The sequence below is a fragment of the Lathamus discolor genome, chromosome 6 (assembly GCF_037157495.1).
Source record: "Lathamus discolor isolate bLatDis1 chromosome 6, bLatDis1.hap1, whole genome shotgun sequence".
In the NCBI taxonomy this organism is placed as follows: Eukaryota; Metazoa; Chordata; class Aves; order Psittaciformes; family Psittacidae; genus Lathamus; species Lathamus discolor.
The window spans coordinates 74,975,900-74,991,053 of record NC_088889.1 but is presented as its reverse complement, the minus strand read 5'-3'; the positions used below and the strand labels follow the sequence as shown (position 1 = coordinate 74,991,053).

General features: G+C 38.4%; 1 protein-coding gene across 13 annotated transcripts in view; it reads right to left on the bottom strand.

Annotated features, from left to right (window-relative positions):
* Window positions 1-15,154, bottom strand: part of SNX29 (sorting nexin 29) — a 172,700-nt gene that overhangs the window by 135,669 nt on the left and 21,877 nt on the right. For 11 of the 13 annotated variants that reach the window (XR_010613610.1, XR_010613608.1, XR_010613609.1 and 8 more), the window contains exons 12-13: window positions 11,363-11,426; window positions 9,903-10,031 (exon numbers count right to left, since the gene is read on the bottom strand). Coding sequence is in view for 8 of the 13 variants with exons in the window: in XM_065683773.1 (XP_065539845.1) it covers window positions 9,903-10,031; window positions 11,363-11,426 (193 nt within the window). In the remaining 5 variants the exon portion in view is untranslated. The other 2 variants (XR_010613612.1, XM_065683781.1) reach the window with 2 other exon arrangements.

The following is a 15,154-nucleotide window of genomic DNA, read 5'->3' as shown; positions in this document are numbered from 1 at the left end:
GAAGAATTCAGGTTTTCCATCAGGTGGATGCTGATGCTTAGATTTAGGGGACAAAAATAAAGGCAGAAACACAGTTTAATTAAAACAAGTCTAAATAAATCACTCATGAAAAAAACATATGACAGGTAGACAAAAATGTTTCTCATCAGAAGTACAAGTCTGTCTTCGTGGAAATAGCTGTATCCAATTACAATACATTGAGTTTTAAGGATTCTCACTTCTATATTTGAGAAGAGACTCAGAGCCTTCTGTCTGTACTGAGACAGCATCAAAAAAAAAGCCCAGGCAAAAATCATAAATCCATTTTTTACTCTTGTGCTTATTGCCTCCAAACTGATACAGTGCACATAACATGGTTTTTGATACAAAACTGAAATTCAAAGCAGAATACTAAGGCCAGGTCACAATTATATCATTTTACCATCTTATTACTTCTCCTTCTTCGACATCTCTTTCTTGAAACTACTATTTACCTAGATCCCAGAGTGCCCATCCTGATATGTATGAATTTATATAGTCCTTTTTATCAGACTATGTCAAAAAGTAAGAATAAATAGCAAGCACTCACTAAGTCTTAAATGACTTCAAAAGGAATTATATTAGATATCCATAGCAACTATTTCATAGGAGTACAAACTCCTGTATAGGAGTTAAGGGTCAGATCTGCAGAAATTCTTGTCCAGCTCACTCAATAGTTCTACCTATAGGTAAGGATATTAAACACTAGTAATGTGCAGGGCCCAGCTTCACTTCAACTGTTCCAAACTCTAACTTGAAGCAAAGCTGTTAGCCTGTTCTGAGACTGCAGATAAACACAACACTGAGCATCTTTCGAATCTTCCACACAATTTCACCTTCTGTGCTGCAGAATAAATGATGAGACTGTGAGTACAAATTGAAGGAGATACAGGAAAAAAAAAAAGAAAGGAAAATCAGGCTGAAATACACGGGAAAACAAAGACCGAGAACTATGCCACTAAAAACACATCTATCTCCAAAACTTCAATTATAATGAATTTCCCTGCCTGATCGCTTCTCCCATGTTAATAACCAGCTGAAAGACAGAGTGATAATATGTCATTTTACCTTGCGTCAGCTCCATGAGAGAGGATGACAATCTAGTATTCTTACAAATTACTCTTTGTGCTCAAATGGCACAGGTCTAGTGTGTGTTGTTGATTGAACTTTATAACACTGGTGATTACTCATGCAGAAGGATGACACAAGACATACTTCACTTTGATTGTTCAATTATGAAACTAGAAAACGACAAATTAGGAGCTACACTAAAAAAATACTAAAGTTTGAAATCCAATCATAGAAAAAAAATGGATTTAAAGCAGCCTCTGAAATCAGAATTTAACTCCTCCCCAGGTGTGATTCTGATTTACTTTTATTTGGGTACACATAAGAAGCAGATTAACAGAATATCTTTGAAGCTTTATGTCTTCAAGCCAAACAAAAAAAACCCAAAAATGCACGCATTTCCCCACTTCTTGTTCTTTCAGACAAATAGGAAGTTAATTTCTGACAGAGCAGATTTATCTTCAATCTCTCTCCAAAAGTATGAAACACAGAAATACACACATATTTCAAATACATCAACTTATAAATGCCATGTATCTATAACAGCAGGATAAATTTTATTCCATCTCAAGCTTTTCAATCAACTGTAGAAATTTCTCTGTAGTTCTACAGCTATTCTCCAAAGAAAAACAAAGATATTTCCAGGTTCCAATAAAAACAGGCTAATGCAGTAGGGATCAATGTCTTTTAGCAGAGTATATTTTATTCTATAGCATGAAATAGTGAAATTACTTTTAGAGATAATTAAACTGTGCAGCTGGCTTTCTGCTTCTCCTGAAGATAAATCAGAATACTATAAAATTATGTGTATCCACTCTCTGCCATTAATAGTGTCTTTGCTTAGAATCAGAGGGAAAATACAGCCCTAATTACAGTAATGATTAGGACATGATAACAACTGTAAGCAAAGAGAAGAGGAATGTAAGTATCAAAACCTGAAATGGTGATACATGAGGAACTTCTATCCATTTTCTAAAATGGAAGATACAGCCTCAAAATCCCTAAACCTGTAGGCATTTCTCCTCACCACCAAGTTAATTCGTGCCACAAAAAGTAGCAACTGTTCCCTAAGAAGTTTCCTATCAAGAGGATGAATGTAACAGAGTAATAAGCAGTATGTTCTCACATCAAGTGGAGGACAGCGTGTTAAGTGGTGCTATTCATCTGGAGCACAGCAGTGGATCAGCCTCGCTGCTGGGACTTCTGCTGTGTCGTGGAGAAGGACCAAGGACCTACAGGTGACATCTCCCCCACTTTCCTTCTGCTACAGCATCCCTCTTAAAAAGGTGTGTGCTGGGGGGGGCGGGGGGGACACGACAGGGCAAGGGTAGTTGAAGGAACTTGGTTAATTTCCAATCATGTCCACAAAGTTTCTGTGAGAGATAATTAGGCTTACTGAAGCATGTATACATACACCAAAAACAGTTGAAGGTCTACTCTGCAAGTCAAATTAGATGCATCTTATGCTTGTCAAAGTAAGATTTCTGGCTGTTAATACAAATTACTACAAGTAAGAATGTGTTTTATAAAAGCTGACTTCCAAAAATTTCATTAAAAAGTTACACAATGTATCTTTAAGTTACGATCTTTGTTGCAGAGGAAGAGGCCTTACAGGACTTCTTTTCCTATACTTTAACAGAAGACAAAGCCACCACACAACTGCTTCTGTGAAAAGATGCAAAAAATTCTTCTGGGGCTTCTGTAAAGTGAGCATGGTAAAGAAAGAATTTGAAAAGCAGTAGTTTCTCATGTATGTTAACTATAATGGCCTAAAGAACACTGTAACTAATTTCCAAGAGCTGGTTCCCAAAGTAAAGAGGTGATGGCAATGCTGAGGACAAACACCAGATCAGTCTCACAGCCAGCAATTTTATTGTATCATAAACCAGTGTTACACAGTACAGCAAAATGGTAACTTTAATCCAGCCCCCACAGGTGATAAGCAGCGCCAGAGAGAACACACACAGCAAGTAAGGGGTTATGCAATGCAACCCTGAGAACAAGCACAACTCCTCTGAGAGCACATTGGAATCAGAGACTGTTAAACTACTTCAATGAACAGAACAAAACTTGTTTTGACACACTCTGGTCAGATCTGTCAATAACTCAACCCTTCATGCCCCACGCTGGGTGCCAAAAGGACTGTCATGGTTTAACCACAGTCAACAACGAAGCACCACACAGCTGTTTGCTCACTCTCTCCCTCCATAGTGGGACGGTGGAGAGCACTGGGAAAAGAAAAAAAGTAACATTCATGGATTGACATAAAGACAGTTTAATAGGGCAGAAAAGGAAGGGAAAATAATAATTATGATGATGATAATAATAATAAATAATACACAAAACAATCCCAGCACAATCCCAGGAACAGCTACAGGTTTGGCAGAGAAGAGATTCAGAGCAGCCCTGCGGAAAAGGACTTGGGGGTGTTGGTGAAACGGAACATGAGCTAGCTTCAGTGTGTGCTCGCAGCCCAGAAAGCCAACTGTATCATGGCCTGCATCAAAAGGAGCATGACTGTGAGACCTCAAATGACCTCAAGTGACTCCAAGTGAGACCTCACTTGGAGTACTGGGCACAGTTCTGGGGTTCTCAACATAAAAAGGACATGGAACTGCTGGAACACGTCTGGAGGAGGGCCACAGGGATGATCAGGGTAGTGGAGCATCTCCCGTATGAAGACAGGCTGAGAAAGTTGGGGCTGTTCAGCCTGAAGAAGAGAAGGCTGTGTGGAGACATGTCCTGGGTTCAGCAGCAGCAGTCATTTTTCTCCTTCTTAGTAGCTGGTGCAGTGCTGTGGTTTTGACTTTCAGCCTGAGAACACCACTGATAACACAGAAGGTTTTAGTTGTTGTTCAGTAATGCTTAGTCTGACCAAGGACTTTCTGAGCCTCATGCTCTGCCAGGGAGGAGGGGAAGCTGGGAGGAAGCAGAAACAGGACACCTGACCCAAACTACCCAAAGAGGTATTCCATACCACAGCATGTCATGCCCAGTATATAAACTGGGGGCAGTTACCCGGAAGGGTTAGATCACTGCTCAGTTGGGAGGGGTATCGGTCGGCAGGTCGTGAGCGATTGTATTCTCTTCCCTCATTATTTCCCTCATCATTATTACTACTGGTGATAGCAGCAGTGATTTGTGTTATACCTTAGTTACTGGCCTGTTCTTATCTCAATCCGTGGGAGCTACACTTTTTCGATTCTCCTCCCCATCCCTCTGGGAGCTGGGGGGAGGAAACGGGGGGAGTGAGGAGTTCAGGTTAGATATAAGGAAGAAGTTCTTTACCGTGAGAGTGGTGAGGCACTGGAATGGGTTCCTCAAGGAAGTTGTGAATGCTCCATCCCTGGTGGTGTTCAAGGCAAGGCTTGACAGAGCCTCGGGTGACAGGGTTTAGTGTGAGATGTCCCTGCCCATGGCAGGGGGGTTGGAACTTGATGATCTTAAGGTTCTTTTCAACCCTAACTATTCTATGATTCTATGAAAACAAGTGATGCACATTGCAATTGTTCACCACCCACCAACCAATGCCCAGCAGCAGCCAACAGCCAGCTTTCCCCCTAGTTTATATACTGAGTATGATGCCACAGGCATGGAATGTCCCTTGGGCAGTTGGGATCAGCTGTTCTGGATGTGTCCCTCTCAATTTCTTGTGGCCCTGGCCTACTCACTGGTGGGACTGTGTAAGCTGAGAAATCCTTGACTTAAGTATAAGTCCTGTTCAGCAACACCTAAACCATCAGTGTGTAATCAACATTATTCTCATCCTAAATCCAAAGCAGTGCACTGTAGCAACTACTAGGAAGAAAAATAACTGTCCCAGCTCAAACCAGGACAAACACCATATGTGTGTAAAACTGAAAACTATTCTCATGATATCGACACCCAGACTGTGTTCAGATCTAAGCTATGAAAGGGCTGTATCATAGCACTGGCATTTCATCTGAAGAAGCAAAAAATGTCTTTGTGGGTAAGAAATAAGAGGAAGTTGTTTATCTTATGAAATAACCTGTCTCTTTCTCTAAAATGTTTTTGTAACTTGTGACATGTCACCAAGCAGCAAATAAACAGAAGAAAAAAAAATTGAATATAGGAATATTCAAATTATTTTTCACAAGCAGGGACAAGAGGTATTTTTCCTGTTTCTAAGAAGCTGCTTAAGGTAAGTAACACAATCATTTCAAGATGCACAACACATCCTCACTGAAGCTCTCTGGCTCTGAACGAAATGTTGTAAAAGAGATTAATACAAAATGCCAAATCCAAAAGCAATGTGGCTTAAATGATACAGACACAAGATAAGGAAGAAAATTAGCTTGCAGAATGTACTGTAAACACAAGGTACATAAAAGTGTAAGATAAAGTCAAACTCTCATCCTCCATTTTCCTACACAGTGTATATTACCATCTTTATCTGCTTCTCTTGCTCCAAAGCCCATCCTTTGCAAAAAGCTTTCCTCCGACGTTTCCAAAGATAGTCTAACAATCTGCTATCTGAGATTATCTGGTTTCACAGCTAACTTCAATACCTTTCTTTGCCTCACAAAGGGATGTAAAAGTATTCCATACAAAAAAAAAAAAAAAAAACAAAAAACCACAATCTTGATTAAAAACTTTCAGCATTGCCAAGAAGCCACTAGCACAGTATGTCCATGCAATCTGAGAAAGGCTTACCCATGAAAGGGGGGGGGGGGGAAATAATTAAAACAAGAAGAATGAAAAAAACAGCTTACAAAATTATACTAGAGAGTCTATTTAGTCTATTCTATCATTAGAAAATGGGTTGAATGCTGACACTGCTCCTTTTTAAACAATACCATAGCTGTTATGAAAGAGCTATTCAAATACTTCACATGAAAGAACGAGATTACCACTACTTGAAACTGAAGTGACCTAAGAATTTTTCCAGTTTTCAAAGGGATCTTAGGACACTCAGGAAAATTTCTCTAAGCAAGCCAGCATTTCGTCTATGAGACCACAGACTCTGGAGAGCCTAGGAGATCAACTGGATAAATCAATAATGCAGATATCCAGCAGTAATAATTTCAACACTGACTAATGTGTCACTGAAATCTGTGCTCCCAAAACCTTCAGGAAGGTATTTATATCAAATACTTTGCAAGAGCTTTAGGGACATTGAAATACCAGCCCTCGTAACCTGAGGCACATTTTTTTCATCAAATTACAATAACCAGATTTTTACTGAATACTTTGTTTTAAGATGTTCAGAATATTACAACTGAGGAAATTTTTTCTACTGTAGGCATTCGATCAATTATTTTCAAGGTGTGTATATATATATAGTGAGATTTCACTATTACAAAATATCTGAAACTTAAGTTTCTTCTTACCTAGTGCATTATGCAGTACTTTCCAAACTTCGTTATTTTAAATTCTTCAATTTATTTATCTTGCCCAACTTCATGGTTTAAAATATTATTTACTTAATAAATTTTACCACTTTTACTACTGCAGCAGCGTTACCTACAGTGTAGGAAGTGAACCAGCAAAAGAATTTAGAAGAAAAGCCTATATTCCAAAATAGCTATATGCAGTTTCTTATGTGCTAGACAATGAGTTGCAATGAATCATTAAAGAAATGCAGCCAAAGTCTAAAATAACCAGTGACACAAAAATTTGTTGTACCTAAGCAGCTCCCAATGCTGTTTTCATTATGTGACAAAGTAATCTGACTTCCAGAAGAACAATCAACACAACATGCCCAGTCTTAGCAGCAATAAATTAAACTTTTTTAAAAATAATGTTATTCTATTCTAAGGGAGCATCTGTTTAGATCTTGTTATACAAGATCCTAATCTATTACTCAAAAAGGTATGTGCATGAGCAGTATCTGATTCACCCATATGTCGCTGCAAATTCTAAAACTGTGGGGGAAGTGAGTCAAATAAATACGAATAGACAATTCCTATAACCTTAAAAGTGAACATTAAACAATGAAGTATTGGCATTGTTTCAATTGCCCTGCATCACATGAATGTCAAACCCACTCATGCAGATCTCTCCCTCCCTCAAAGTGAGTAGTTCAGTTTGACGTGTCATCAAAGGCAGAATTGGTAATGTTCTAAATACTTCTTTTCTTAAGAAAGCTTTGTATTTATCATTCTCAGAGAGTGGCTCTGCTGTGCAACAAAATGCATACAGGAATCTCAGCTGTGTCACCTCACAATTAACACTAAGCGCTCTGCCAGAAAACAAACAGTTCCCCCTGTGAGATTACTAATGCTATTCAACATTTGGGATAGGTTTGTTTACTATACATGTGAATTATGCCCAAAATCTCAGGCATCATAGGCTACTCTAGAGCTTATTTAGAATTGTAAGAAGAAAAATCACACTATTACAACAATATTTACCTTCAAAAGCCTTTGTTAAGCTAAATCACTTTTAGACAAGGGAAGGATTAAAATTCTTTTCTTTCAGCATAGCTGTGGCACAAAGTCGAGATGGAGGCAAGTCATTGCCAGAGCCAATGTTAACAGCTTCGTTAATGAAGTGGATGGTGGGACACACCTCAGCAAATTCATAGAAAACACAACACTGGGGAGCAGCTGATACATGGGACAGTTGTGCTGTCATCCAGAAGGACCTGCACAGGCTGGAGAACTGGACTCAGTCAAATTCCTTAAGGCTCAACAAGAGGAAATGCAGAGTTCTGCATCTGGGGAGGAATAGTCTTAGGCAACTATACATGCTGGGAGCTGGAAAACAGCTTTCCAGAAAAGGATCTGTGAGTCCTGGTGGACAAGCAGCTGGCAATGAGCCACCAATGCCCCCTTTGTGGCAAAGAAAGCCAACACCACCTTGGACCACATTAGAAAGAGCACTGACAATGGGTCACTGTCAAAAACATGGAAATGGTCTTGAGCAGCCTGTTCCAGCTGACCTTCTTAGGGCTAGGAGTAAACAATTGCCCCACTTCAGAAATTGGTATTGTTAATGCTGTTTTGCAACAACTGTTACTTATGATACAGTGGCTGATAAAGTGGTCGGCCATGGAAACCTGACAACGGTACAAGAAAAAAAACATTTGCCCCTAGAAAACAAAGTAATGTTTAAATAATCAGATAGAAGGAAGACAGGTCAGATGGAAATGTCACTGACGAGGGTAATTATCCATTCTTTACTGCCTACATACGTGAGGCATGTGTCAGCAGCATCTGACACTGACATGGTTCTATGTAACTGAAAACAATGAAGACACAAATATCCCTACTCGATTCAAATGACACTAGGACCACTCAGCACAATTTCTACTGACTGAAGTATGAACTTGCTGGCAGGAAAAAAGCCCCCATACTAAGCTCAGTGTGGAAGCATGCAAGACATCCACCAGAGGAAATACTGTGGATTAATATTAAATTGAAGTAAGTCTCCAAAACAAGTCCTCACTGTTCCAGATCTGAGAGCCAGAATCCCAACAACCCAGCCTCTGTGTTTCTGAAAACCTAACCAAAACACAAAACAAATTGCAAAACCCCTCATGATTTACACATGCACCAAAGCAGCCATTTCCACCACTAGAACGAGTATTCCATTATTTTAGGACAGCAACATCAGTCTATGCACAACATTCACAAGGTGTTTCTGATCCCCTCCCTGCCCCCTTATATTTAAAAGCTGTATCAAATTCATGGTTTGGAAAATACTGTTTGGAGACACTGCTAAGTACATTAACAACATTAATAATATCATATATCCAACAGAAGGTAAAAACCGCACAGGACCTTGATACTCTGATTTGCTCCAGACTGGGCAGACAGCTATACCAAGAATCTCACAGATAACAAGTAAAATGAAAATCAATTAAAAACATTTAAAATTTGTTTAAAAATTAAAACAAAATTAGTTGCATATTCCTGAGGGGTGGGGTGGGTTGAGGAGATAGAACTGGAAAACAGATATATGAAGAGACAAAAGTCATCTTTCATTTACCTTACACACACATGTACTGCTTTGTATCTAGATTCATTAACTGTCACTATTTTCCTGGCTTATGTTTCTTAGTATTAGTCTAGTTACTTCTTCAAATTAAATGTGATGTTGTCCAACGGTCAGCTCACTAATATTCCTTCCTCTGAAGCTGTAGTGGTAGTTTTACACTCTCTCTTACTGTTAACACTAGACAAAATAAAACCCACAAACTCGCTGAATGTCAGAAAATCTTCCAAAGTTTTTTTTTTAGCCTAAACTCAGCTGAAGTCCAGGTGATTTTTAGTCCTAAATCACAGAACTATTAGGATTGGAAGGGACCTCTGGAGATCATCCAGTCCAACCCCCTGACAAGGCAGGGCCACCAGGAGCAGGTTACACAGGAATATGTCCAGGTGGGTTTGGAATGTCTCCAGAGAGGGAGAACACCACAAACCCCCCTGGGCAGCCTGTTCCAGGGCTCTGCTACCCTCAGTAGAAAGAAGTTCTTCCTCATGTTGAGGTGAAACTCGTTGAGTTTTAGTTTATGGCCACTGCACCCCTTCTTGTCGCTGGACACCGCTGAAAAGGGTCTGGCACCATCATCCCGGCACCTGCCTTTGAGGTACTGATCTGCATTGATGAGATCCCCTCCCAGTCTACTCTTCTCTAGACTAATCAGGCCCAGCTCCTGCAATCTCTGCTTGTAAGAGAGATGCACTTGAGACCCCTGACCATCCCTGTGGCCTTAAAATCACTTTTGCGGCCCCAATGTTCACTTATGTTCTTCTGAAAACTACTTAAATATTACTTTCTCCTGTATGCAGAATTTTTTATTTCCTTGTTCCACTGCTGTTGCTTTTTATGACAGTTTCAGTACTCCTTACCGTGCCAACGCTTGGACTTTCATGGCATGTCGCTCTTCCTGCTCTGCTGCTTTCCTTCTCCAGTTGTCCATTTCCTGCCTTAGCGCTGCAGAATGCTCCATCTCTCCATCAAGCAGATTTCTCAGAGATCTGGAGGAAGGCAGCAGCCTCTGTTAGAACACTGCTAACATTACCTGGTAATTAGAATATACTCTATGAATTAAAAAGTGGGTTGCCTGCATGATACCACTGACATCATCCTAAAATTTCATTATTCAGTGTAATAAATTCACGATTTGATTATGCAAAGACATGAAAATCTACGAGGAAGAAGCATCCAATCAAACAGTTGTCAGCACTTACTCTGTGAACTTGTGTTACAGTCTCATCCATATGCCCAAAGGACAATCTATTATGGCATCTACTGTACCACCAGGAAGAAAAAATTTATTATAGAAAACATCTTAAAAGCTGGTTTCAGTGTTTAAATGCTTCAGTGCAAGTCCGTACATCTCAGGAGTAATATAAGTATTTATAAGTATAAGTAACGTATTTATTACTAGCAAGAGCAGGAGACAGGTAGGGGTCTTGTCTCCAGTGAGAGCAATACCATAGACCTCTCTGTAAAACTTTCAATGAGATAGCAAAGGTCAGCATGATGCTGACCTGGTCCTTCCGGCAAAAAAAACATGAAACTGAATGAAGCAGTAACTTGAAATTATGGGAGTGAGGGTAAGAGGCAGCAAAAGGGGACCAGCTGGTAGTCTCAATATTAAAAACAAACAAGAAACTCTGAATTATCTATAGAAAAATGTGAATTACCAAAATAACCCTACTACAGCATAACAACAGTATGTCTTGAACATATTTGTATTTTCATTCATCTAGCCATGTGTTCCAATAGGCTATATAAATACAAAGTAGGCTTGATAGCATTTTATTTAAAATATTTAAATAAATTTAAACATTTAAAATATTTAAAATAAAAGCCACTTATCATTTTTACGTCATCATTTTGCCCCAAGTGAACAGCAAGACACAAGTAACAGCCACTTTCAGCATAACATTGTTAGCCGTCCTACAGCACTTCTGTACCAGAAGGAAATGGCAATTTTCTGAATTATGTGTAGGAGAAGCTTTTACTCACTTGGAAATCTGTTTTACGGGATCTTAAAATCTTTTGGCTATAAGTTTTGGTTTTAAAAAACTACAAAAGCAAAACTAGCAAAGCTCCCAAAACAAAGAGTTATATGTCATTGGAATTAAAAGGAAAAAGTTGACCTGCAGACATTACTCTTCAGTATCAACAGATGCATATTGAAGCATTAAGCTTACCTCTGACAGAAAAAAGAATATATACATCAAAAAGATTACACATAATCATAAAGATTATACATAGCTTTACATAAAGGACAGCTTGTACTAGAGAACAGATTTTTATTTTTTAATTAAGTCCCTCTTGACTAGATAAAGAAAACTACCTATTCTGTTCTTCCAGTTCATCTTTTCTATTCATCATGGCCACGATAGCTTGACGAAGTTCATCTAAAGAGAAGGGACAAAAAAGATTAATTCCTGTGTGTATAGTCATGTACATAGTGGCACTAATTCAGCAACACACTTAAGATGATGCCAACATCATTTGCTATTAGAAAAGTACATAAAAATACTCTTAATCTGATCACTAATTTAAGCAATCTTCAAAAATGGTATTATACAACATAGCAACAGAAGTATTGATCAAATTTAACTAGGCTGCTTCTAGCTTTAACACAGATGTGCACAAATTTGCCTGTGGCTACAGCTGTTTTGTTTTAATCCCAGACATATGGGGACAATGCACCTTTTCACTATTTCACTATTTGCATACTAATAAGATAGGCTGTTACTTGCTTTACTTCAAATTGCTTGTTTTCTATGCAAGAAATTCAGACACAGGAAATGTTACAGTGAGAACAGAACAGAGAAAACATCACTGCTTCTTCACGTCATTTCTTCTCAAACTCAGTCTTAAAGAATGTCTTAAAGACTATAGGATTTCTGAATCATAGAATCATAGAATAGTTAGGGTTGGAAGGACCTTAAGATCTTACCATTTCCTATGCAAAACTTTTTATTTGCTACAAATACCTTAAAAAAATACATCGTCATTACATCAAGAATATTTTTTTTTTCCAACAAAGACTGACTTTTATAACTTTTAAGGACTTCCCTAGAATTAGGTTTAACAGTAATACCAGGGTAGCTGAATACCATGAAGAAAAACATCAGCTAAACACTGCCTCAGCTCAAATCCTTCTGCTATTACAAAGCTTTCACCATGTAACCATACAGCCACACTATTACTATTTACTATAAATTTAGAGAAAAATATTAATAGTTTCTAAAACAGATGCTGGCTTCCAGATCTTGCAAAAATACATGAAATACAACCGGCCTTCAAAGATTTGAATGCCTCATCCCTGGCAATGTTCAAGGCCAGGTTGGATGGGGCTTGGAGTAACCTGGTAGGCCAGGTGGATGGGGCTTGGAGTAACCTGGTCTAGTGGAAGGTGTCTCTGCTTCCTTAATATTGTCTATAGCTACAGAGATTTTTGCCAGTACAAAAAAAAAAAAAAAAAGAAAAAAAAAACCCTTAACATTTTTGTCCTATGGACCAGATTAAGTTTGCTGAACTCTGGTAGTGGATGAAATACGAACATTTCTACTATGTCAATCAAATGTATCAGTCAGTACAGACACCACAATTCCAGCCTGGTACTGATGGCAAATCCCCCTGGCAGGACTCGGTAGGAGCCTCCTATCACTTGACATTGATCAATCCAATTCTTCATCAATCAATCTTTCATGCTAGATTTTTTCTAAAACATTTCTGGTTCTCTGGCCATGAAGAAAAATGACGATTATTTTCCTACCCATTCCACGCTAGCGCTTGAGAACTAATTGACATTAGCAAGAAACATTTCAGTTGGTCATTAGAGGGATTTTGCACTCCATTAATTCAGCACAGAAAGAATAATTACTTTACTAGAGTAACTTAGCATCTTAATACAAGTTCTCTGTGTGTTCTCTGAAAAAATAAAAATATCCAGATCCTGTAGAAATTATTATCTGGGTACTTTAATCAGGCTTCCTAAGGCTGTGCTTGCAGTATAAATGCCATTCCAGCTTGCTTTATCCATCATTGGTACCACCTCCCTTATCCTGGCCCTAGTGCTTACACACACATGCAGTGTCCCAGCAGGAACTGAGCCAGCTCCAAATTGGTTTGGTTTTGGTTGGGGTTTGTTGGTTTGTTTTTCAGAAAAGCAGCTGCCATGTGATCTTAATGTTGAGTTCAGTACCACTGCTGGTACAAGGCACAGAGCCAAAAACAGTCACAACACCTTTTTAGTTACCAAGGAAGATGAATGAAAGGTGGAACACCCTTTCTGACAAGAGTAAAGTTCATATTGCATTGAAGTGATCAGGTAACCACTGCAATTTACACGGCAATGACAGGAAAACTTGGAATGGAAAGATCATATATAACCAAATACACCATGCTCATTTTAGTATTTTCATTTTAGTGCTCAATAGTATTTTCATTACTATTTTCCAAAAATGGACTATAATAGTTTCCATTAACTAGCATTTATATTAAACAAACAAAAAACCCAAAACCCAAAACAACCAACCAACATCCCCACCAAAATTCTGAGATTTAACGTACTATATTTAGCTATATCAAACTTGATGATCATGAAACTCAACACACTATTAGTATTCTTTTGGTCATGAGGGCAGACTGGAAAGGTTGGGGGGTTTGAGGGGTTTTTTTGGTTGTGTTATATTGTGGTTTGCTGGTGGGATTTTTTGGCAGTGGAAAATAGGTGGGCTGTAACAATCCCAAAAAAATACTATGGAGTGTTGTGAAAGTGGACCACAATCCATCAGCCTATCTGTGAAATAAAAACTTGTTCTACGGATGAGCAAAATAGAACACTAAGTGTTCAAGCCTTCTACAAGTGTACAACACAAGCAAAACACATCCATAGTGAGCCCTGAGTACAGTAACACTCTAAAGATCTTAAATGATTAAGCTGAATTCAGAATCTTCCTCAAGAAAGCATCAAGCCAATAATATTTTAAACATTTGAAGAATGTCATTAATATATGATATTGTGCAGTCTGAGTTAGTTGCTATTATTTCTCTGACTCTGAAGAAATTAAAGCCATTGCTACTCAGAAAAGTTATTGTATTTCTGGCTCTGCACCTATGCTGGGATGACTGCTCTACAATAACTGCCCATATGCATACGCAGTCTGTTTAAATGTGCCCCGATTTATTAACACTTCAACAGTGAAGCCATTATAAATTGTCTCCATTTTTCCAATTTTACCAACCTATTCAAAGTATAACCTTAACTTGCCTAATAACTTAATCTTCTTTCCCTTATTCCATCCAGCATCTTCTGCATGAGTAGAACTGAAATCCTATCTTCTCTCACTCCCCTCTCCAACACACACACAAGAAAGCAGAGCATGAAAGCAAGATTCTGTTAAACACCATGGCTGGCTTAAAAGGAGAAGAAATAAAAGACGTTAAAATGCTTTTTATTTCCATTTGCCTAATTTTTTCTGAGAGTTATGGAATAGACGGTTGCATTATCACAAAAACTAATGCTTAATTTACGAGCACAAAAGCAAACAGACTTCATACTCAGTACTTCTTACTAGTTTAGTTCAACTACATGTAGCAGTGGAGATGTGGAAGAAAGCATCAACACAAACACAGTCCGGGCTAAGGAGGCTTGTGCAGCCTGTGCTTACCTTAGCAGTGCTTTTGCTTTATTGCTGTACCTATGCTATTTCTTCTTGAAGTGGTGAGTATTAAGAAGTCGTATTTTCTACCAAATACTCAAAACAAACACAACCAATTACTCAAAACAAACACAAGAACTATACAGTTTTTCAACACCTCTTTAACCTCACCATTCACCTTAAATATAATGGAGTCAAACGTTCACTCGTGTAATCAAATGAAGAGATATCAAGAAAAAAAAAAAAATCAAAAACTTATATTTCATCATCTTCTGATGCAAGTAACAATACAACTGAAAGGGCAGCTTCCTATTTAATTCAGGCATAACATTCAAAACTTAAAAAAAATTTAAAAAATCGTAATTTCTTACTCTCATTTATGCTTCTTGAAAACTTCTAGTAGCATGTCAGAAGAGTCAGCTGAATGCAAACAAACTAAATCCAGTGTCATGCACCGCAGCAGGTTCACT